Below are 26494 nucleotides of genomic sequence, written 5' to 3' on the forward strand. Positions count from 1 at the left end.
TGACATTTGTGTGTGTTTGTGTTTATGCAAGTGTATATGTGTGCATTTGTGTGCCACTGTGTGTGTGTGTAAGAAGAAGAAGGAATGAGAAGGGCCTGTCCCTCCCCTGGGGGGTTCGCCTCAGTCCTCCTCCTCTACCTCCCCCAAAATACCCATCAGTATGTGTCACCGTGTCCACCCACTATTTCCCCCTACATTCAGATTCTACCCAAATTCCACCAGGCTAAAAATACTCCCCGTTGGGATAGCAAGTCTTCAAAGATTGGCCAACATATGATTCCTGGAGGGCCAAAGCCACAGAAGGAGAGGCTGGAATATATATAGCCTGAACAGACGTCTGTGTGTGTAGCCAGTGTATGAATTAGGTGTAATTTTAACATCGGTGGTGGGTGATTGACACTGTGGGGTTTGTGGTGTCTGCTTGCACCTTGGGGAGAGAAAGAGGAGTTTGGATAGTGTTATGTGAACGCAGCGAAGACGTGGGTCTGACTGTTACTTTCATATAAAGCGACAAGGACACAGCTATTAGCAAAGAGGTATTCTCAGTTTATCCCACAGATTAGACCCTTCCAGCTCAGCTGGCCACAGCAAGCACCATGGACAACCTCCAAACACAACCCACATCTCATACGCCCAGCCACACACAGCAGAGGTGAGCTGTGCACCCGGTCTGTCAGTGGAAAATTATATGGCCAAACTCATCTGTCTCTCTGGGGAGGTCATACAACACGAGAGAGAGAGAGAGAGAAGATTTGGAGCAACATTTCCCCATTTTAAACTGAGGTATCCACTGCATGTGTGTGATTCGACAGTGGAAAATGTCACCCATAAAGAAAAAAATAGGGAAAGAGAGGAGAGAGAGGAGAGAGGAGAGAGAGGAGAGTGGGAGAGAGAGAGGAAGATATGTGTATGTATATATGTGTGATTATCCGCTAAGCATCTCCATCCCAAGGTACAGAGAGACTCACTCTTTCCAGGTTATCATTCAAATCACACTTTAACGATGGGCAGAATCAATGCGCCCATTTCCTTCAGTGCATTCTCCCAGAGTGCAGTGCAAAGCGAGCTGAAAACTAGCTGAAGGCAGCAGTATGGCTCAAAGACACTTTCTCTTCTTCCTACAAGACTGATAGGCTGCTCTCAGACATCCTACTCTGAACTCTACACACACACGCGTATAGGGAGTTAACCCAAACAGAGACACGTAAAAACACAATGGCACACACACACACGTGTTGAGGTGAGAGAGAGCCCTACAGATACGAGAGAAAAGTGTTATGCAATTGTTGCCATTTTAACCATCATTTGAAAACATGTCAATGTCCATTGAGATTTCTGTTTTATTTGCCAATAAAGTTTTTTTGCGTTTGCGCTTGTGAGTGAGTGAGTGAGTGAGTGAGAAAAGTGTGAGAGAGAGTGAGAGAAAAAAGTGTGAGAGAGAGTGAGAAAAAGGTGAGAGAGTGAGAGAAAAAAGTGTGTGAGAGAGAGAAAAAGTTAAAGAGACAGTAACAAAGAGCGGGGAAGCGGCTGAGAGAGATTTGCAGCGATTAGCATCTTGCCAGCCAATGGATGAGGCAGAGACAGACAGTAACTGCTTTTGTTTTTGGTCACGGCCGCGGCGCAGCTAGCGCAGATAACACTGTCTTCTCAGTTCTGATAAGAGCGGGGAAGAGAGAGGATGATCTGGCAACACACTGGCCTTGTTTATAGAAGCATTCAGAGGAAGAGAAAGAGAGAGAACAGAAATAAAAGGGGGGACAGTGATTAGATCTGGCAACCCACACAGGGGCAACCTGAGATGGGTTATCAGCGGTGGTGGCAGGCTCTGAACCACACCACCAAGATAAAGCTGCTATGATCTACTCTCCCCCCTCCACCCCTCATCCTCTCTTCTTTTTTTAATTCTGTTCATCTCTTTCATTCCAAATGTGTTTGTGTCTGAATCCAGACTAGATACATGTGTATTATAACACAAACTTGTGCACCGATCCTCTACTTCCTCTACTCTCCAGCTTTCAGATTTATTTGAAGGGTCTTTGCCCATTCTCAACTCCATGTTAATGGTTCTCTTTATCATAAGGCAGCATGAGGTGTGTGTGTGTGTGTTCCTATGGTTTCATAGACTTTATTATTGTTCACAGACAGGTAATAAAATAGGACTATTTACAACCTTCCCTGGACTATCAAAGACAGGGCTTCACGTTTGCTTTCTCAGTGAGAAGACGAGGGAATGTGAGACCAGAGAGCTTGTTGGGGTTGCTTTTCCATAGAGAGAAACAGAGAGAAAGAAAAAAACAAAAGAGACATAGTACAATACCATTCCTCTCAAATGTCTATACTTCAATGATCTCACTTTTAAATTTCAATCAACATTGATCACATCACACAGATCCATTGAGAGTGCAAACGCCATAACAAGCCGAGAATGACACCAGAACATCAAACAACCGCCCAGTTTCCTCCCACATCCCTCCCTACAGTAGGTCCCTACACACCTTCCACCAAGGTTACTGGTTCATCCCATGAGTCTGGGTGGTCCGGCCTTACTGCTCCAGACAGGGGGCTCAATTAGAGACACACCCTGCCAGAGAGACACCCAGCCTGGGATTAATATGAGGGAAGTGCAGGCCTCACCATAGCTCCAGGCCTCCTGATAGAAACCTGGGAGTTAACCTCACACCCCTGTAACCAGTGCTTAGTAGTTCCAACCTGGCCCACCGAGAGAGATGAGATAATGGGGCGTTGGTCTGATCCAAATGTGAAGGAGGATCAAGAGTAGAGAGAGATGTGTGTGTGTGAGACCAGGTGATGAAACACTCCACTATACACCCCTACAGGGTTGCAGGTCTCTCAAACACACATCCTGTCCCCTCCAATGTCCCTTCCATTAATCTCTACGACAGACTCTCCAGCTACAAATTACTACAACTGCACTCAGTACACCTCAAGAGCACACAGCCGTGTGGCGCGACACACGTTCGGAGATACACACACACACACACACCGCTGGGCTTCACCCCAGCATACACTCTGAATCAAAACACACTAATATACCCTGACAAATGCACACACTCACACACTCACTCCCAAAGAGAGAGACTCTCTGCACACAGTCAAGACTCATTTAACATTTATCTTGGCTCTTTAGAAGTGAAAGAATTAATTGTTTCTGGCGTAAGGTAGCCTACAGGGCTAGTTTTGATATCACAGCTGGGAGTTTGAGGACTTCGCTTTGTGTGAATATACAAAGGGTTGTGTGTGAAAGCGAGTGTGTGTTTCAAACTCATTCAAGCTGTCCTCACTAGTCGAAGCACATGTTTTACACAGGGTGGAATGACCTGGCTGGCCCTCTTGCTGAGTTCGCTTGTTTTAAAAAGACACACACACACACACACACGCACACGCGCGCTCTCCGTCTCGCACACACAAACACATATTCAAATGCTGTCTGACTGTCTCTTTCACAATACAGACACAAAAGTCAAAAAGGTCCAAACCTGCAACACATCCACACAGACACAGTGTCAACAACATAGTGAAGAGCATCAGTTTTAACACACAGACACAGTGTCAACAACATAGTGAAGAGCATCAGTTTTAACACACAGACACAGTGTCAACAACATAGTAAAGTAAAGAGCATCAGTTTTAACACACAGACACAGTGTCAACAACATAGTGAAGAGCATCAGTTTTAACACACAGACACAGTGTCAATAACATAGTGAAGAGAATCAGTTTTAACACACAGACACAGTGTCAACAACATAGTGAAGAGCATCAGTTTTAACACACAGACACAGTGTCAACAACATAGTGAAGAGCATCAGTTTTAACACACAGACACAGTGTCAATAACATAGTGAAGAGCATCAGTTTTAACACACAGACACAGTGTCAACAACATAGTGAAGAGCATCAGTTTTAACACACAGACACAGTGTCAACAACATAGTGAAGTAAAGAGCATCAGTTTTAACACACAGACACAGTGTCAACAACATAGTGAAGAGCATCAGTTTTAACACACAGACACAGTGTCAATAACATAGTGAAGAGAATCAGTTTTAACACACAGACACAGTGTCAACAACATAGTGAAGTAAAGAACATCAGTTTTAACACACAGACACAGTGTCAACAACATAGTGAAGTAAAGAGCATCAGTTTTAACACAGACACAGTGTCAACAACATAGTGAAGAGCATCAGTTTTTACACACAGACACAGTGTCAACAACATAGTGAAGAGCATCAGTTTTTACACACAGACACAGTGTCAACAACATAGTGAAGTAAAGAGCATCAGTTTTTACACACAGACTTACTAAAGTGCTTAGTGAGCATACTCGGACGATGCTCTGTCATTGGTCATTGGAATAGTGTGAGTCAGTGGACAGTATTTAGTCTCTCTCCACACGGTTTCCATATTTAGCCTCAGCCAGGCTAACTGAGGCCTCTAATCACACAGGACTTTTCTAGTCATTTTAGCACACACACTCCCCTGGCCTGTCATTAACAGCTCACCTCCCAGGCTGCACACACACACACACACACACACACACACACTAATAGACATGCGCACTATCAGGCAAGAGCACACACATACTGCACATATAAACCCATGAATACAGGATGCACACTCTCTCTGTCCAGAAACGAAATACCACTGGTCCATTGGGTGATCCCTTGCCTTGTCTATCTTTTTGTTCCGTCTTCCCAAAGAGTGACAGACCTGATTAGCAAGTCAATGCTTGAAACACGATAGTGGAAAACTAACAAGACAACTAAAATGTACTCATGTTCCTTTGTAGCATTAACCCCCCCCAACAATCAACATTCTTTATCAAAAAACGCATCAGCTTTTTCTTAATCCCTCAACTTGAAAGCTAGTTATTGACTCTAGTGAGATACTTGGATGTGTGTGTGTGTGTGTGTGTGTGTGTGTGTGTGTGTGTGTGTGTGTGTACTTGCTCAATCACTCGTGCATTGTCTATCTGTTTGTGTGCGAGACAAAAACAAGGACATCAAATCTAAGCCAGACACAACATTGCAGATCCTGACTACAAATTAGCATCAAACAGAGAGAGACACTGGAAAACACAAACCCAAACACACACAAAAACCACTCCCAGACTAGAGGTTAGACAAGGTAAGGGACGTGATCAGTTTGGGGTACACTGCAGTATTTTTAAACTATGGCTTTCAGGAGCGCCGTTGGATGCATGTTTTTGTTCTATCCTAGCACAAACGCGTCTCATTCAACTAATCAAGGGCTTCACTATAAATTAAGTAGTTGAAGGAGATGAACGGGGCTAGAAAAAAAAATGAATGTCCAACCTCGGGCATTCTTGAGGACCGGAGTAGAGAAATGTCTACAGACCCTCTCCAACACAACATCATAACAGACAAAAATCTAAATCTAAATGCAGGTGTCACTTTAATAAGGCAACGGTATAAGGCTCTCTCTCCCTCCCAGCCTCTACTGTGTGATGGTTTGGTTTACATAAGTCCATAAGACTTATCCCCTCCACTTAGCCCCACGATCACATTTCCTGAAAGAGGACACTGCTGACATGTTTCTGACCCCTGAAATGGGGAGCGAGTGTGTGTGTGTGTGTGTGGGTGTGTGTGTGTGTGAGAGCTGGTTGGGCTCCACTGGGGCACATTAGCAAGGCTTCTGATATGTGCAGAACTCTGTGGCTGAATTCATATTTAATATATCAATATAACCATTGTGTGGAAATCTCTGTGAAAATATGAATATATATCAAACACACATACATATACACACACACACACATATATAAATACACATATATATGTATACATGTATATACGTATATATACACACATATGTATGTGGATATACAGTGCCTTGCGAAAGTATTCGGCCCCCTTGAACTTTGCGACCTTTTGCCACATTTCAGGCTTCAAACATAAAGATATAAAACTGTATTTTTTTGTGAAGAATCAACAACAAGTGGGACACAATCATGAAGTGGAACGACATTTATTGGATATTTCAAACTTTTTTAACAAATCAAAAACTGAAAAATTGGGCGTGCAAAATTATTCAGCCCCTTTCCTTTCAGTGCAGCAAACTCTCTCCAGAAGTTCAGTGAGGATCTCTGAATGATCCAATGTTGACCTAAATGACTAATGATAAATACAATCCACCTGTGTGTAATCAAGTCTCCGTATAAATGCACCTGCACTGTGATAGTCTCAGAGGTCCGTTAAAAGCGCAGAGCATCATGAAGAACAAGGAACACACCAGGCAGGTCCGAGATACTGTTGTGAAGAAGTTTAAAGCCGGATTTGGATACAAAAAGATTTTCCAAGCTTTAAACATCCCAAGGAGCACTGTGCAAGCGATAATATTGAAATGGAAGTAGTATCAGACCACTGCAAATCTACCAAGACCTGGCCGTCCCTCTAAACTTTCAGCTCATACAAGGAGAAGACTGATCAGAGATGCAGCCAAGAGGCCCATGATCACTCTGGATGAACTGCAGAGATCTACAGCTGAGGTGGGAGACTCTGTCCATAGGACAACAATCAGTCGTATATTGCACAAATCTGGCCATTATGGAAGAGTGGCAAGAAGAAAGCCATTTCTTAAAGATATCCATAAAAAGTGTTGTTTAAAGTTTGCCACAAGCCACCTGGGAGACACACCAAACATGTGGAAGAAGGTGCTCTGGTCAGATGAAACCAAAATTGAACTTTTTGGCAACAATGCAAAACGTTATGTTTGGCGTAAAAGCAACACAGCTCATCATCCTGAAAACACCATACCCACTGTCAAACATGGTGGTGGCAGCATCATGGTTTGGGCCTGCTTTTCTTCAGCAGGGACAGGGAAGATGGTTAAAATTGATGGGAAGATGGATGGAGCCAAATACAGGACCATTATAGAAGAATACCTGATGGAGTCTGCATAAGACCTGAGACTGGGACGGAGATTTGTCTTCCAACAAGACAATGATCCAAAACATAAAGCAAAATCTACAATGGAATGGTTCAAAAATAAACATATCCAAGTGTTAGAATGGCCAAGTCAAAGTCCAGACCTGAATCCAATCGAGAATCTGTGGAAAGAACTGAAAACTGCTGTTCACAAATGCTCTCCATCCAACCTCACTGAGCTCGAGCTGTTTTGCGAGGAGGAATGGGAAAAAATTTCAGTCTCTCGATGTGCAAAACTGATAGAGACATACCAAGCGACTTACAGCTGTAATCGCAGCAAAAGGTGGCGCTACAAAGTATTAACTTAAGGGGGCTGAATAATTTTGCACGCCCAATTTTTCAGTTTTTGATTTGTTAAAAAAGTTTGAAATATCCAATAAATGTCGTTCCACTTCATGATTGTGTCCCACTTGTTGTTGATTCTTCACAAAAAAATACAGTTTTATATCTTTATGTTTGAAGCCTGAAATGTGGCAAAAGGTCGCAAAGTTCAAGGGGGCCGAATACTTTCGCAAGGCACTGTATATATGTGTGTGTGTGGGTGTATATATATATATATATATGTGTGTGGGTGTGTGTGTGTGTGTGTGTGTACACACACACACACACACACACACACACACACACACACACACACACACACACACACACACACACACACATATATATACACATACATACATACATATACACATTACGCAGAAAAAGACATTTACAATCGGGAGACAGGGGAGGCTAATTCAGGGAAACACTAGGATGCCAATGGTAGAGAGCGAAACGAAGGGAAGGGGCAAGGGAGGGAGTGTGAGGACTAGTCAGAAAAAGAGACATGAAAGTAAGTAAAATACCCCCTCAAATATTCACAGTCCACACACACAAACCTCTCAAGGGGTCACAGAGGAAGCCATACATTTGAAGCAGTCCAGATCAGTGACCTGAGTACCCAGTCTACCGTTGGCAAACACACACAAACATACACACACACTAATACAAGCCAGCCATTAGACGGAAATTAGGGCATTGGTCCTGGTCCCAGTGTAAATGACAAAAATTGTGAGGTTTTGAAGAGGTCTGGCAAATAGAGAGCTGTAGCAGGACAACAAACACCACAAGAAGCATGATGCTAAAAATGCTAATGAAATGTCAACGTAAGAAATGCTAATGCTACCATAATGCTAACGAGGCTAATGATCATCTTCAGTAAAATGACTTAACATTCCCCTCCTCCCTTTCTAATGCTAATCCCGAGGAACGCCACAGTGAGGGCATTGTCCTGCTACCTCTCCCCTCCCAACACACACATAACCATACACCACACACACACTGAAATTCATACGCATGCTCACAGAGGCACCCGCACACAGCCCTCGGCCATGTCTCGACATCCCTCAAACAGAGCACTATTTGCCCTTTTGCTTTTCTCTCAATGGTCTCCTTTGAACAGGCCACACTGAGTAAACAGGAAAAAAAAGCAAATGAAGGAGAGAAAAAAAAGAGGGGAACTCTGGGAATTTACTTCAACAAGATAAATATCCTAGCCGTGGCGTCGCGACACACACACGCCTTCTCCCTCTGATTACAGAGTAAATACGTGTAATCTTATAAAACGGTCTGCGTGGCGGAAGCGGTAGACACACTGCAAAGAGAGAGCAGCGGCAGGACATGTTGACTTTGGAGAAAGCGCTTTTGGAGAAGTGATCAGTCATAGAGACGCACAGAAGCATGCACACACACATATACACAAGCAAACATGCACACAGAAGCATGCATACACACATATACACAAGCATGCATACGCACAGAAGCATGCATACACACATATACACAAGCAAACATACGCACAAAAGCATGCATACACACATATACACAAGCATGCATACGCACAGAAGCATGCATACACACATATACACAAGCAAACATACGCACAGAAGCATGCATACACACATATACACAAGCATGCATACGCACAGAAGCATGCATACACACATATACACAAGCAAACATACACACAGAAGCATGCATACACACATATACACAAGCAAACATGCACACAGAAGCATGCATACACACATATACACAAGCATGCATACGCACAGAAGCATGCATACACACATATACACAAGCAAACATACGCACACAAGCATGCATACACACAAGCATGCATACACACATATACACAAGCAAACATACACACAGAAGCATGCATACACACATATACACAAGCATGCATACACACAAGCATGCATACACACATATACACAAGCATGCATACACACATATACACAAGCATGCATACACACATATACACAAGCATGCATACACACAAGCATGCATACACACATATACACAAGCGAACATACGCACAGAAGCATGCACAAAAATGCAAAGGCACATACTGCACTGTACACACACTCAAACACACCTAACTGCGATAGCAGTTAAGCCTATATCCTCAACAAATATGATTCAAATCATCACTCATGAAAAAATACTATGTAGTACATTTCCACCATTGGCCATAAGCCTGTTGGAATGCTGTGTGTGTGTGTGTGTGTGTGTGTGTGTGTGTGTGTCTGGGCTCATGAAACAGACACACCCATTCATTACATGCACTGGGGCCAAAGAAGGTAAATCAGTAGAATTATCAACAAGCAGTGTCGCGTGAACCAGCCTGCTGCAGCCAACATACGTAGCAATCTTTACAGACCACAGGGTTAGAGTAACATTTACACACACACACACAAAGTGATCAGCATCCAAAATCATAACCATAAACATACATGTTAAGCAATGGAATTCTCTCGTATGAGCAAAACACTTTAGTCAGTACAGGACAACAATAGTAAGTTCCTCTGGTCCCAGTAGATAAAGCCACAGGCAGGGCATGATTGTTGTTGTTTCGTTGTCCTCTGCCACGATCTCCCTCTCTACTGTCTAGGGTTACCTTAAGCTGGCAGACGGAGCCAGAAACAGATAGGGACTGTGTGTGAGACATAAATCTCACACACACACACACAGTTGAAGTACGAAGTTTACATACACCTTAGTCAAATACATTTAAACTCAGTTTCTCACAATTCCTGACATTGAATCCTAGTTAAAATTCCCTGTATTAGGTCAGTTAGGATCACCACTTTATTTTAAGAATATGAAATGTCAGAATAATAGTAGAGAATGATTTATTTCAGCTTTTATTCCTTTCATCACATTCCCAGTGGGTCCGAAGTTTACATACACTCAATTAGTATTTGGGAGCATTGCCTTCAAATTGTTTAACTTGGGTCAAACATTTCGGGTAGCCTTCCACAAGCTTCCCGCAATAAGTTGGGTGAATTGTGGCCCATTCCTCCTGACAGAGCTGGTGTAACCGAGTCAGTTTTGTAGGCCTCCTTGCTCACACACAGTTTTTCAGTTCTGCCCATACATTTTCTATGGGATTGAAGTCAGGGCTTTGTGATGGCCACTCCAATACCTTGACTTTGTTGTCCTTAAGCCATTTTGCCATATCTTTGGAAGTATGCTTGGTGTCATTGTCCATTTGGAAGACCCATTTGTGACCAAGCTTTAACTTTAAATGATGTCTTGAGATGTTGCTTCAGTATATCCACATAATTTTCCTACCTCATGAAACCATCTATTTTGTGAAGTGCACCAGTCCCTCCTGCAGCAAAGCACCCCCACAACATGATGCTGCCACACCTGTGCTTCACGGTTGGGATGGTGTTCTTCGGCTTGCAAGCCTCCCGCTTTTTCTTCCAAACATAACGATGGTCATTACGGCCAAACAGTTCCATTTTTGTTTCATCAGACCAGAGGACATCTCTCCAAAAAAGCACAATCTTTGTCCCCATGTGCAGTTGTAAACCGTAGTCTGGCTTTTTTATGGCGGTTTTGGAGCTTCTTCCTTGCTGAGCGGCCTTTCAGGTTATGTCAACTCCAACCAACCTACCTACCTACCTACCTACCTACCTACCTACCTACCTACCTACCTACCTACCTACCTACCTCGACTCCAACCTACCTACGTCGACTCCAACCTACCTACCTACCTACGTCGACTCCAACCTACCTACCTACCTACGTCGACTCCAACCTACCTACCTACCTACGTCGACTCCAACCTACCTACCTACGTCGACTCCAACCTACCTACGTCGACTCCAACCTACCTACCTACCTACGTCGACTCCAACCTACCTACCTACCTACGTCGACTCCAACCTGCCTACCTACCTACGTCGACTCCAACCTACCTACCTACGTCGACTCCAACCTACCTACCTACCTACCTACGTCGACTCCAACCTACCTACCTACCTACCTACCTACCTACGTCGACTCCAACCTACCTACCTACCTACGTCGACTACAACCTACCTACCTACCTACCTACGTCGACTCCAACCTACCTACCTACCTACCTACGTCGACTCCAACCTACCTACCTACCTACCTACGTCGACTACCTATCTACCTACCTACCTACCTACCTACCTACCTACCTACGTCGACTCCAACCTACCTACCTACCTACCTACGTCGACTCCAACCTACCTACCTACCTACCTACCTACCTACCTACCTACCTACCTACGTCGACTCCAACCTACCTACCTACCTACGTCGACTCCAACCTACCTACGTCGACTCCAACCTACCTACCTACCTACGTCGACTCCAACCTACCTACGTCGACTCCAACCTACCAACCTACCTACGTCGACTCCAACCTACCTACGTCGACTCCAACCTACCTACCTACCTACCTACCTACCTACCTACTGTACGTACGCACGTCTGTCTCAAGAGAAGAGATGGAGAATGCTGCTAGCCACTGGCACTGTGTGTGTGTGTCTCCCAGGAGAGAGGAAGGTGGTGTGGGTTCACATACTGTACTGAAGCCCTTCGCTTTCATGACATCACCCATAATCCCTTGCGTTCCCTTAGGAAGTCCGTGAGGACTGTCGTGATGGAGCTAACAGGTACACAGGTGAATGAGGTAAGCCAACGAGGTAAATGATGTACAGCTTTAACACAAGCGGTCTGTTGATACATATGTACATGGATTCGGTAAATCATATCTGTCTGAAAAACTCCACACACAGTTCACATGTTTTATTACGCACGCAGACACGCATACACACACAATCTGCTGAAGACTATCCAGCAGTATATATTTTCAGAAACACAGTCATTGACCCGTTTCCCAAGTATCTCTGGTCCTGCCATTGAATTCTCAGAATCAAGAGGAGAGGGCCGTGACACGGAAAGCTGAGTGCTAGCTGAGCGATAGAAAACACTGCTGGTGCCAACACTGGAGTATGTGCGCGCGAGGTTTATTCTACTTCAATGTGACACTTCAGTGTTAATATATGACTAAAATATAACACTTATGATATGGTAACAAAAATATATAATTGAATGAAAATAGTGCATAGTGAGAGTGAGCGAAGTATGACTGGAGGACAAGGGCCTCCTGGAGATCAGGGGGTTTTAGTGGTGCCTGGAGCCCAGCTCTGTGGGACATACATCAGAGTGAGACATCCCCAAAAGACCCCAATAACGAGCCTCTGTGGGCCCGGGGATAATGAGCACCTCTGATGGAGGCGAGGGTGTGTGTGTATGCTTGTGCGTCCGTGCGTGCTTGGCGGTGTACAGGAGTGTGTGTGAGTGCTTCTCACTTTAATTACACCGTGTGAATAATCCCGTTAGCTGGTGGCTAACCTCGGAGAGGCTAATAACAAAGGACCAGTGGGAGAAGGCATGCTCCATTACAGTGTGGAATCCCCTCTCCACTCAGGCCGCTAAGAGCCACTCAGCAGACACAATGAGATTAGGGTTCTAAACCTGTGGAACACAGAGGAACACTGGGCCTGTGGCATGTGCTAAGCCCTCCCTCGCTGAGAGGAGAAATGACATTCTTTAGCCGGAGAGGAAAAACACACTAGGGGATAATGACATAGATGTAGAGTGGACAGAATGGACTGGGAAAATGGCCCAGTTTAGTTTAAGTGCAGGGAAAATTACTTTGGGATAAGAAATTGAAAGCATAGAACTTACTGGAGAAATGATAGCTGTTGAGTGCAGGGAAGTGTAGGGAACCTGGATAAATTCCATTTAGTCATTAAAGCACATGGAAATGACTCTGGGCTAATGGCATACTGTGGAACTAGACTGTATAGAATAGACTGGAAATGACACATTCCTTGATTAATAAAGCCCAGGGGGAAAGACAATGGGCTAATCTCTATGACACTTAGTGGGCCAGCCAATATGGCTAGCTAATTTAATGGCTGCTGTGTTCTAAGCAACAGAGTAGAATGTGATGTGGTAAGCAACAAGGGACTGAACATTCTAAAATATCCAGATAACCCTAAGAAAGATATTCAACTGGATATCCTGCTATGTAGTTCTGTATGGTGATGTCCATCTATGTTCTAAAAGGTTTTACATAGTCACATGAAATGGTGCAATGAAACAGATTGAATTGAAAACACTAGAACTGGATTGACTGACACACCTTTGATTTCATCTCATGTGGTCATGAAGGAAAGGAGAAGAGGACAGGGGTGGGTGGCTCTCTCTCCCTCACCAGTAATACACCCAGACATGTTTGTGAGAAAAGTCCACCACACCCAGGGGAGTCCCACAGACAGAAGCATTACAAGTAGGTACAGTACACCTCAGACCTTCTCTAGCCCCCATCTCTATCTGCCTTTGGGCAAACACCTGGGCCTTCTCCATGGGAACAGAGAAGGAGGATGGTGTGTGTGTGTGTGTGTGTGAGGGGATTGTGCAGACTGGCAGAGATGGGCTTTGCTGTGGCTCCTCTCAGGGATTTGACATTCTTAGATAAAGCACCCCAGTCACACGCCCTCTCCTCTCTCCCTCCTGCTGTGTATGGCCTGAGGGGGCAGGAGACGACGCACACAAACACGCACGCACACACCCTTAAATCGGTGTCCCAAATGGCAAGCTATTCCTTATGTATTACGCTAAATGGGGAATAGGGTGCTATTTAGGACGTACCCTAGTGTGTGGCAAACACTCTTTTACATCATAGATATTTCCTTTGAGTATCTGGTCACAGACACCACTAAAGATACTAAACAGTGCCTTCTCTAGACGGGGTGTAAGCAAACAAAAGCCTTTTTCATGATGACGTTCTTCTGACCCAAGAGGTACAGGAAGTGACACAGTATTTAAGACCAGAGGCTGATCTCTGTCTGGCCATGATCCATGAGGAATTAGCCCCAAAACACTGTTCTGCTCTATGTATGCATACAGTACAGAGGTGTAGGTCTCCATGACCATTGATATTTCCATCTCTTTCTATACTTTTTTTAACATTGATTTAAATACTATTTCAATGTATTGTACATAGAAAGGTATTTATTTATGGGCCTTGCAATGAAAATGTTAAATCCTACAGGAGTACCCTGATATGCCCATCTTCAGACATTTTTACGAGACGACCATAAGAATGATCTCCCAACAGTAACAATACTATCTACCGGTACACACAACACTGGTTTCCATATGACATCACATTTATAAAAGACAGGTTTTTCCAGATACTTGCCTGTGTCACACACACACTCCTCTATATCAATCACTATCTGTCCCCCACGCTTACACACACATGCCTATATGTCAGTCAGCTATATGAAAGACAGTCATTCATTGATATGGTAGACATTCATAGAGGAGGGCCCCAGTGACTCCTAAATGTGCATGATGGGTAGGCTGCATGTTCATTTATCCTGTGTCTGTGTGTGTGTTCGAAGGCCAGTTTGAAATGCAGTCTCTTAGGTGCGGTCTGTGTTTGTGTAGCAGATGAAAGGTCAGGAGGACCTGAGGGAGTTCCTCTGTTTCTCCTTTTTTTCTGACCCCAGGGTATTTTACAGAGGAAACACACATTTACACATCTCAATGGACACACACAGCGCTCAGAGAGAGCCCCAGCCGTTAATCGCGAGGGCCTCACGTACACAGTGGGATCTGTGTTTAGCCATGTTTAGCGCTCCATTTGGGCACAGATAATTCAGCCGAGGTCTGAGAGAAGCCTCCATTACTGGAACGAGAGGCCCCCGAGCGGACTGTCAGTCAAAACTAAAGCGTCCCACCTCCTGCTTTTGAACTGCTAATTACAGAGAGCCTCTGCTCAACTCAAACTCAGCTCCCAGACAGCTAGTGCCGCGGCCCGCTAGGATAGCGCGCTAACGCGAACACCGTGGCCATTTCACCGGAGATAAACACTAGGCAAATATTTATATTCCCCCCTCACTCATCACACCCTCCTTCCCCTCTGCAACCCCCCACCCAGAAATGTCTTTCCCGGTCCCGAGTGACAGCAGTGTGCTTTCGCTCAAAGATCAACAGCAGAGGAGAAAAACAGGAATGCTAGGCTAAGATAGCCCTCTGGCTAACCTCTCCATACCTGCCATAGATTAATCAAACAGAGAGTTAAAGGGTGAGCCAGGCTGAACTATAAACCGTGGGGCCAGGATGAGTAACGTATTTTAAAGTAGTGTGAATAAAAAGTGGAGGAAACAGACACCTCTGGCCAGCTCACATACACATTATAGAGCAGGCCGCATCTGGGCTTCATGAATAAAATATAGGAGGAAGAGATGAGGAAATAATGAACAAAGGAAATATTATCCCCCTCTATATGAATGTACACTAGAGCAGAAAAATCACACAGGCCTCTCACAGTATCTCTGTTCTCTCGATGACAAACATACACAAACATTAATGAGGGGAAATCCCCTAACTGAAAGCCCAGCCTGGCCACGGATAAGATGCATAATATTTACCAATCTGACATTCGATGATGCTGCACTTAGTTCATCCAAAGTACACATGTACCTCATCTACCACTTGCTGAGTCTCTGGGTCCACAGACTACTTTCTTGGTATCCATAATATTAGGCAAAATTGTCATTTGAGTGTACTATCCCTGACTAAGCACAATAAGGCATGTACTGTAGCTAAAAACAACTTTTAACCCCCGTCATTTACAAGCACATTTGGCATGTCAAAAGATGAAGACTCATGACTGACAACCCCGGTTGTAACTAAAGCGCTGAGTTTGTGAGAACCACCATAGCTCACAGACCTTCAGAAGGGCTATATAAACCATACCCACCCAGAGATATGAATAATTTATTTGACGCGGGCATCACTCTTCCTAGTAGACCGTCGATAGAGTCCATTATTGGGTGTATACATTACAGCACGTATAAAGTGTCAGAAACTTCCCGAATCAACGGTGGGTGGCAGGCGCTGGCGGGAAGCGGGACTGACTGACACCGGAGCACATTAGACAGACTAGAGAGTAATACTGTATAGAGAGAATCACTCAGGGCTCTAGTAATGCTAGGGGACAGGCAGCAGCGCTGGGACAGCATCAACTAGCATTAGCGAAACAAAGAGACACTGATATAGTAATAGCATTAGCTGGCACTGGGACATGCAGTGCATTTAGACAGATATCTGCCACCAACAGCATTGTCAAAACGACATACTTTAGAAACAAAAATGTATGCAATTAATGAAATGACTTACATTGCTAAAATATATTACACAGGTTTTTAATACATATTGTAATGAAACAGCAGGGAGCAGGTCTCGAACCCTCGACCTTCGAGCCCGAGGTCCGGCGTGCTATCGACTGTGCCGCATGCTCTAAAGGATGCTCGTGCGGCGGCAGAGTCAATTTCCGCGCTTATAAACCCAGGGTCGTTACAATATTATAGTTAGGGATGGGCCTGGTTATTTTAATATCTGAATAATACTCATAGGCCAATTTGAACAAAAGGCTTTGTCTAAATGAAATGATCCATGCTAAACACAATGATATACCATGACATTTGAAATACTTAATTCAATAAAACACCAAACTTCTAAAACGTAGTTTTTATGACGTGCGCCCCGTAAAAAAGACATAGGCCTATACCGTAGAAGCATATACGGGTTTCACGCGTTTGTTATTATTGTTGCCCAATAAAAGTGGCACTGTCTACAGTCAGCTCCATGTGTAGCAAGCAAGCAACGTGAGAGATCTCTAATCAATGCCAGATGGAATTAAAATTATGGAATTAAGTTAGTTAAATGAGAAGGACCAATCTGCATGTAGTTGTTGAACCTAAGGACAGAAAGCCCAGTAAAATGGCTAACATAGATAGCTAGCTTCTTAACGTCAATTCGATGCCGTCAAGACAGGCACTACCAGCTGGAACAATAGATAAGCTATGGCATAAGTTTGTCTAATTAGCACGAGTCTGTATAGCTACCCCCTCTTCCTCTCCCTCCTGTGTCAAACTCACCGGGAAGAGCGGCACCTCTCCTCCAAAGTCGCACAGGCTGCGTAGCAAGCAAGTTTAATAAAAACTATTTTAGAACATGTATTTCGACTATCCGAATATCACCAAAAAAACGTATTACATTATTTGAATAGCCTATTAATAGCTGGATATAGAGAAGAAACAACATGTCAACCTTAAGGGCCTGCATAACCTCCAATTAATTTAAAAACTACACCATGTCCGGGCCAGTAGAAATTCAGTTCAGGACAGTAGATTTTTGGCCACCTTGCCCAAATCAGGCCAGTGAGAAAAAAAAGTGAACGTTGGACCCTTCAAAACGTGAACACTGATCCCAGTTTGTAAGGTAAGTATCCCTTTAAAACTGTACCAGTTTTGAACCTCACGGCGAGGGTATGAGTACACCTCGTAGTTGACCTTATGGGGAGTGCATCTACAGTGTGAGCTCTGCATGGTTCTACTCAGATAGGAGTAATGGTTAAGTATTGACACATTAAATATCTAATGATGTCATGATGTCACCCACTCCCAGAGCCGTAGGAGAGCTAATGAACAGCGTTAAAGAGTGCCTCACAAAACGAGCCCCTACTGTAAACAGTGACGGCAAGGGACCATCACTTTTCAACGTCAGACAGTCTACACCACTCAAAACGCACACACGCACTCACACAGAACTAATACAGTAATCCACACACAGTTGGAACTCATCACCCGACATACACGTCATCACACACTCACAATGGGAACTTCAAATCAAGGCAAACACACACACACACACACAGTATAATGACACCACAAACACACTGTCCCACACTCCCACACACCGAACCATACAGAGGTTTCTAATGAGGTTTCTTTGTTTAATCATCATTTAAAAAGGAAGGCTCCCCCCACACACACAGCAAGAGAAAGACACAAACGCTCCCACATTCTTATTACAGCCCGTCTCCCGAATTAGTAAATAATGTCTAACCGGGCAATAAGACGAGCCTAGACGACAGATATAGATGGGTGTGTGTGTGTGTGTGTGTCTGTGTGCATGTATACACTACCGGCTAAAAGTTTTAGAACGTCTACTCATTCAAGGGTTTTTCTTTATTTTTACTATTTTTTACATTGTAGAATAATAGTGAAGACATCAAAACTATGAAATAACACATATGGAATCACATATTAACCAAAAGTGTTAAACAAATCCAAATATTCTTTATATTTGAATCTTCAAATATGCTCAGCACTTGTTGGAACCAAAAATCTCCAATTTGGACTCCAGACCAAAGGACACATTTCCACCAGTTTAATGTCCATTGCTCATGTTTCTTGGCCCAAGCAAGTCTCTTCTTCTTATTGGTGTCCTTTTTAGTAGTTGTTTCTTTGCAGCCATTTGACCATGAAGGCCTGATTCACTCAGTCTCCTCTGAACAGTTGATGTTGACATGTGTCTGTTACTTGAACTCTGTAAAGCATTTATTTGGCTGCAATTTCTGAGGCTGGTAACTCTAATGAACTTATCCTCTGCAGCAGAGGTAACTCTGGGTCTTCCATTCCTGTGGCGGTCCTCATGAGAGTCAGTTTCATCATAATGCTTGATGGCTTTTGCGAATGCACTTGAAATTTTCCGTATTGCCTGACCTTCATGTCTTAAAGTAATGATGGGACTGTCGTTTCTCTTAACTTATTTGAGCTGTTCTTGTCATAATATGGACTTTAACCAAATAGGGCTATGTTCTGTTTACCCCCCTACCATGTCACAACACAACTGATCGGCTCAAACGGATTAAGAAGGAAAGAACTTCCACAAATTAACTTTTAAGAAACCACACCTGTTAATTGAAATGCATTCCAGGTGACTACCTCATGAAGCTGGTTGAGAGAATGCCAAGAGTGTGCAAAGCAGTCATCAAGGCAAAGGGTGGCTATTTGAAACATCTCAAATATAGATTATATTTGATTTGTTTAACACTTTTTTTGGTTGCTACATGATTCCATATGTGTTATTTCATAGTTTTGATGTCTTCACTATTATTCTACAATGTAGAAAATACCAAAAAATAAAGAAAAACCCTTGAATGAGTAGGTGTTCTAAAACATTTGACTGGTAGTGTATGTCTTTGTGTTTATGTGCTTACAGTGTGTGTGTGTGTGTGTGTGTGTGTCTGCACAAGCATGGGTGTGTATGTTTGTGTATTCCTGTGTGTGGTCATGGCATTATGTGTGTATTCCTGTGTGTGTGTGGTCAAGGCAGTGCTTGTCTGCTATAAGTATACCATAGGGTGAGAGCTAGCACCTCAGTAGTAGCAGGAAGTGCATAAATCTGCAGTGTAGGCCCATCACTCTGTAAATCAACACTAGTGCACTCATTACTCTCTCTCTGTGTGTGTGTGTGTGTGTGTGTGTGTGTGTGTGTGTGTGTGTGTGTGTGTGTGTGTGTGTGTGTGTGTGTGTGTGTGTAAATAACCATACGGTGTGAGGTAGGGAAGAATCAACACCTCACAAAAGAGAGGGAAGAAGGGAAGGGAGAGAGACTCTCCTATCATCATGTTTCTAAATGCTATGTGCATGCCTGAGAGTGTCCTGGTCTACTGTGTGTGTGTCTGACCTGGCGGTAGGTGCCCTCCATCAGTGTGTCTAGGTTCTGTAGGGGGGCGGGGGTCTTGTCTTTGAAGCGGGTCAGGAGACGGCGTTGGATGGCTCTGAACTGGACCGCCCGCTCTGACAGGAGGTCCTGGTACTTCTCTGCACTCACACGCAGCTATATGTACACACACACACAATGTTTTTCTAACACTGCAGACAAAAGCTGTACCTAGAAACACAACACATGACTGTGTGTGTGACAGTGTGTCTGTGTTCCTTACACACCTCAAAGTGGTGGTCGACAGTCTCAAAGTACTCAGCCAGAGGTATAGGGCCTGCAAAGCTGTTTCTGAAGTCTTTGACTCCCTGCTTGGCAAAGTGGCGGTCGAAGCGCTGCACCAGCTCCTTAGCCACCAGCCAGATGTCCTCAAAACTCTCACTCTGGATGCGGTAGCGCTCTGGAGAGGGTAGAAGGGAGGGGGGAGAGAAAGGGAGAGGGAGGTAGAGAAAGCTCAACTCCACATCAACCAAGTGCTAGAGGATGCTGCGTGTGTGTGTACTCACGGGAGGTCTTGGAGGCCATTACAGTGACTCTGGGCCCTGAGAGGAAGTGGAAGGCCAGAGCGTTTCCCTCCTTGTCCTCAGACTTCTCCAGAAAGTCTACAACACAGAGAGGGACATTTAGTGAGAACAATAGGAACTAGAGTCCATTGGTCAAGGATACAGATATCTGATTATGGCACATAAATGAAAACAGTCCCCTGAAACACCACAATAACCCATTAATCACACACAGACTTAACGTTCTCACGGACCAGTGCAGTGTGGACTCAGGCAGATGTCAGGCAGAGATATGGTATGGGTTCCCTACCACACACACTCTGTCTCTGAGGTTCTCAGGGGCCAGTACAGTGGGGTCTCCAGTGATGGGATGTCAGACAGAGATATGGCAGCTTATCTCTCCTCAGGACGCCAGCCAACGTGAAGAGAGCACATCACATTGTTCTTTATCTACCCACAGAGCCGTGCGCACGCACGCATACACACACGCACACACACACAATATCTTCATGCATCTAATCTGGGACAGGGGTCCTGTGTGGTAGGAGACGCCATGCCCAGGTCCAGATAATGACTGATAGTCAGCGCTGCTTCCCAGGGCTGAGACCTGCTCACCAACAGCAGGTAGACTAGATTCACACTAACACTATCAACAGCATCAATACATACCACTCACTCTCCATTCCAGGGCAAATACATGCCACTCACTGTCATGCAGTTGACACTATCGAAGACAAGCAGACTTAAAACATAACCATTATTGTCACGGTACATCACTCTCCCACTATCCCTGGGTGTACAGGGGACCAGTGGAGAACAGGACATGTAGATATCTAATGGTACAGACCAAGTTCTGGGGTGACTCAGGCAGATCTCTATGGTCTGTTACCTGGGAAGACCTCGCTGAGGTTGACCGGCGGTTTGTTGGTATCCACGGTGATCTTATACTTGGCGTTCTTGGAGGGGGCGGAGGGGCAGCAGACCAGACGGAGGGGCAGGGAGAACTTACACTGGGCCACCCTCGGGATGCCTGAGAGGATGACAGAGGAGAGAGAGACTGAATGTGAGGAGGTGGTTTTGTGGAACATGCAGCTTGCAGGTCGCAGTGTGTGTGTGTGTTGGTCCTTAAAAATTGGAGAGACATTTTAATGAGTCAATGTGCTCTATCACGCTACTTGTGTGGTTAAGACATGGCTGGTCATAACACCTCCTCCTCCATGCATTACGGTGGGTAATACACATGCGGAGTTCATCTGTTCACCCACACCGCATCTCACAAAGACACGGCGGTTGGAAACAAATATCTCTCAATTTGGACTTCAGGCCAAAGGACAAATTTCCATCGGTCTAATATCCATTGCTCGCGTTTCTTGGCCCAAGCAAGTCCCTTCTTATTATTGGTGTCCTTAAGTAGTGGTTTCTTTGCAGCAATTGGACCATGAAGGCCTGATTCATACAGCCTCCTCTGAACAGTTGATGTTGAGATGTGTCTGTTACTTGAACTCTGTGAAGCATTTATTTGGGTTGCAATTTCTGAGGCTGGTAACTCTAATGAACTTATCCTCTGCAGCAGAGGTAACTCTGGGTCTTCCTTTCTTCCTCATGAGAGCCAGTTTCATCATAGTGCTTAAAGAAACTTTAAAAGTTCTTGAAATGTTCCGTATTGACTGACCTTCATGTCTGAAAGTAATGAGGGACTGTTGTTTCTCTTTGCTTATTTAATTTGTTCTTGCCATAATATGAACTTGGTCTTTTACCAAATAGGGCTATGTTCTGTATACCCCCCCCCCCCCCCCCTACCTTGTCACAACACAACTGATAGGCTCAAACGCATTAAGAAGGAAAGAAATTTCACAAATGAGCTTTTATGAAGGCAAACCTTTTAATTGAAATGCATTCATGAAGCTAGTTGAGAGAATGCCAAGAGTGTGCAAAGCTGTCATCAAGGCAAAAGGTGGCTATTTGAAGAATCTCAAATTTAAAATACATTCAGGTTTGTTTAACACTTTTTTGGTTACTACATGATTCCATATGTGTTATTTCATAGTTTTGATGTCTTCACTATTATTCTACAATGTAAAAAAATAGTACAAATAAAGAAAAAACACTTGAATGAGTAGGTGTTCTAAAACTTTTGACCAGTAGTGTATGTCTTTGTGTTTATGTGCTTACAGTGTGTCTATGCCATTTAATCATGGATGTAGGGAGAAATGCCCTCTTTTAAAAAAAAATCTTGTCACTCCTGTTAGCTCCCCCAAGTGGGGGGTTGTGCGCTCTGAAATGGCTCAAAGTCAAGTTCTTGGCCACTGACGAGCATTGCGAAGTATAAACGGTAGGTTTGTTTCTACGTAGTCGGCACGCAGCAGGAACCGCTTTTGATCTAGCAAAAGGAGGAACGACCTCCCGCTGTGATAAGTACCTATCTGCAGTCTATCGGAGTCAAGTCATTTATCTGTGACTAGTAGATGTTAACCTATTCATTTATGGTTGATTAAATCCAAAATGTCCTTGTTGTGTAGTGCAAACTATTTTGTTTTGCTGGTGTAAAGATCGCGGGTCTCCCTCAACTCGGTTAAAACATTTTTTTTTAAAAACACTATTTGCACACCTTTATTTGAAGTTTACCAAAGTAATCCTATCTCTGGCTGGCCTTCAGCTTTCCCTCTGCGGAGTGTCTCGTCCAAGCTGCTCCTCCTCGCTCGCCGCCTGGCTGTCAAAGGCAGCCCAACAATCCCCAAAACGTTTTCTCAATGGACCTCCACACCCAAAATACACACACATACTCATACATACACACTCATACATAGACACTGTCCCTCTCTCCCCTTACCTTTCCTTGACCTCTATTTCTTACATCTCTCAGAGAAAATTAACATTTTTGTGGAATTGCTTTGTGCACTGACTTTCGCTTGCAGTAGGTCTCAAAAAAGAGAAGCCGTGCAAAGTTAAACAGAGGTGCCAACATTCTTTTTTGATATGTTTTATTTCACCTTTTTTTAACCAGGTAGGGAGCCATTCGGTAGTCGCTACTACGCTAGGCGAGCGGTAGACTTGGCGTTCAGAAAACTAGCGGGCCGGGACATGCAGATGGGTCTTCGGCGATATCACAACGGAAAAGCCTGTTGAAACCACATCGGACGATTACATCGGCAGACCAGTTGTGATGGATCGGCGGGGCTCCGTGTCGGCAATAAAGGGTCCAGGCAAATTAGCAAAAGAGATATTGTAGTACAAGAATTAGCTGGTTTTTCTTCTCCGACTAGTCGGGAGATAGGCCTAGCTCAAGGCTAGCTCAAGGCTAACTGGTGCTTGCTTCAAGACAGAGACGTATAATTCACTGTATCACAATTCCAGTGGGTCAGAAGTTTACATACACTAAGTTGACTGTGCCTTTAAACAGCTTAGAAAATTCCAGAAAATTATGTCATGGCTTTAGAAGCTTCTGATAGGCTAATTGACATAACTTGTGTCAATTGGAGGTGTGCCTGTGGATGTATTTCAAAGCCTACCTTCAAACTCAGTGCATCTTTGCTTGACATCATGGGAAAATCAAAAGTAATCAGCCAAGACCTCAGAGAAAATTGAAAAATTGTAGACCTCCACAAGTCTGGTTCATCCTTGGTAGCAATTTCCAAACGCCTGAAGGTCCACGTTCATCTGTACAAACAATAGTACGCAAGTATAAACACCATGGGACCACGCAGCCGTCATACTGCTCAGGGAGAAGACGCGTTCTGTTTCCTAGAGATGAATGTACTTTTGTGCGAAAAGTGTAAATCAATCCCAGAACAACAGCAAAGGACCTTGTGAAGATGCTGGAGGAAACAGGTACAAAAGTAACTGTATCCACAGTAAAACAAGTCCTATATCGACATAACCTTAAAGGCCGCTCAGCAAGGAAGAAGCCACTGCTCCAAACCCGCCGTAAAAAAGCCAGACTACGGTTTGCAACTGCACATGGGGACAAAGATCGTGCTTTTTGGAGAAATGTCCTCTAGTCTGATGAAACAAAAATAGAACCGTTTGGCCATAATGACCATCGTTATGGTTGGAGGAAAAAGGGGGAGGCTTGCAAGCCGAAGAACACCATCCCAACCGTGAAGCACAGGGGTGGCAGCATCATTTTGTGGGGGTGCTTTGCTGCAGGAGGGGCTGGTGCACGTCACAAAATAGATGGCTTCATGAGGAAGGAACATTATGTGGATATACTGAAGCAACATCTCAAGACATCAGTTAAAGGTTGCAAATGGGTCTTCCAAATGGACAATGACCCCAAGTATACTTCCAAAGTTGTGGCAAAATGGCTTAAGGACAACAAAGTCAAGGTATTAGAGTGGCCATCACAAAGCCCTGACCTCAATCACATAGAAAATCTGTGGGCAGAACTGAAAAAGTGTCTGCGAGCAAGGAGGCCTACAAACCCCACTCGGTTACAGCAGCTCTGTCAGGAGGAATGGGCCAAAATTCACCCAACTTATTGTGGGAAGCTTGTGTAAGGCTACCCAAAACGTTTGACCCAAGTTAAACAATTTGAAGACAATGCTACCAAATACTAATTGAGTGTATGTAAACTTCTGACCCACTGGGAATGTGATGAAAGAAATAAAAGCTGAAATAAATCACTCTCTACTATTATTCTGACATTTCACATACTTAAAATAAAAGTGGTGATCCTAACTGACCTAAGACACAGAATTCTTACTAGGATTAAATGTCAGGAATGGTGAAAAACTGAGTTTAAATGTACTTGGCTAAGGTGTTTGTAAACTTCCGACTTCAACTGTATGTAAAGACTATTTGTAAACTGTATGTTGAAACTGTTTGTAAACAGTTGGAATGTCTTGCTTTGAATATTGAGGTTTCAAAGGGTCTCTGTACAACTGTGATTGGCTGTTATAGACCCCCTCTGCTCTCGGTGATGCATTTTCTTCCCTGATGCACCTTATGTCTAAACTTTTTTACAGTGAAATGATCTTGATTGGTGATCTCAACTGGTATTGGTTAAAGCATGTGTCTGATGATTTTAAAATGTTATGTGATTCTATGAATCTTCCCTTGTTGATTAACTAACCCACTCGCTAAAATCTCAAAATGTCCAGATAACTCTACCCTGATTGATTTGATAGACAAACGTTCCACATAAATCATGCCAAAAAACACCAACCACAATATTTCAGTGAACATTGTGCTGCTGTTGCTGTTAGAAATACTAAGGTTCCTAAGACAAACCCGCGCTTTATTCGTAAGAGAAATCTGAAGAGTTTTAATGAGCAGGCTTTCTTTTTATTCCTGATGTGGAAACTGCCTGGAAATTCTTTCATTATGTTTTTTTTCCCAAATAGTAAACAAACATACCCCATTCCACAGGTTCTGAGTTAAAGGGCGGGATAATCCATGGTTTTCTTCTGAGCTGTCTTGTATTATTCATAAACATAATCTAGCCTGGGCTAAAGCAAGGAAATCATGTTCTGATGATGATTGGCTTCTTTTTAGGCAGTTTTATTTTCTTCTCAGAAAAGCCAATTCTGAATATTTTATGTCTGTTACCACCGATAACCATAATGACCCTAGAAAGGTTTGGAAGGCTATTAAGTCTATGTCTGGAAACAGTAATGTTAATGAATGATCTTCATGTGTATTGAAGGACTTTGTTGCTGTATATGACAAAACTGAAATGCTGAATTGTTTCAATGAGCACTTTGCATCATCCGGTAGGCTGTTTGATTCAGTGTCATCTGTCTCTGTACAACCCTGTGTGGATGAACCAGTGAGAGCTGGCCAAACGTTTTACCATACTCAGTGCAGGAGGTACATAAAGCCCTGAAATTCTTAGATCAGAGAAAGCCTGCAGGTTCTGATCTTCTTGATCCCTGCTTTTTAAATCTGGCAGCGGATTTCATAGCTGAACCACTTACATATCTGTTCAATCTAACCCTGGAATGTAATGAAATTCCAAAGATCTGGAAATCAGCATCTGTCCTACCACTTTTAAAAAGGGGGAGATCCGACACTTTTAAATAATTATAGTCACATGTGAATTCCAAGATGGCGTACCAG

The 26494-nt window shown here is 43.8% G+C and overlaps 1 protein-coding gene across 3 annotated transcripts in view; it reads right to left on the reverse strand.

The window, feature by feature from the left end:
• The window catches only part of LOC139392123 (Bardet-Biedl syndrome 9), a 210835-nt gene that overhangs the window by 123523 nt on the left and 60818 nt on the right, over positions 1–26494 (reverse strand). For all 3 annotated transcript variants that reach the window (XM_071139862.1, XM_071139846.1, XM_071139854.1), the window contains 4 exons: positions 21327–21467; positions 20441–20536; positions 20162–20334; positions 19899–20051 (listed from right to left, as the gene is read on the reverse strand). In XM_071139862.1, coding sequence (XP_070995963.1) covers positions 19899–20051; positions 20162–20334; positions 20441–20536; positions 21327–21467 — 563 coding nt within the window. The remainder of the gene's footprint in view (positions 1–19898; positions 20052–20161; positions 20335–20440; positions 20537–21326; positions 21468–26494) is intronic.

This window comes from Oncorhynchus clarkii, chromosome 3, assembly GCF_045791955.1.
Source record: "Oncorhynchus clarkii lewisi isolate Uvic-CL-2024 chromosome 3, UVic_Ocla_1.0, whole genome shotgun sequence".
NCBI lineage: Eukaryota > Metazoa > Chordata > Actinopteri > Salmoniformes > Salmonidae > Oncorhynchus > Oncorhynchus clarkii.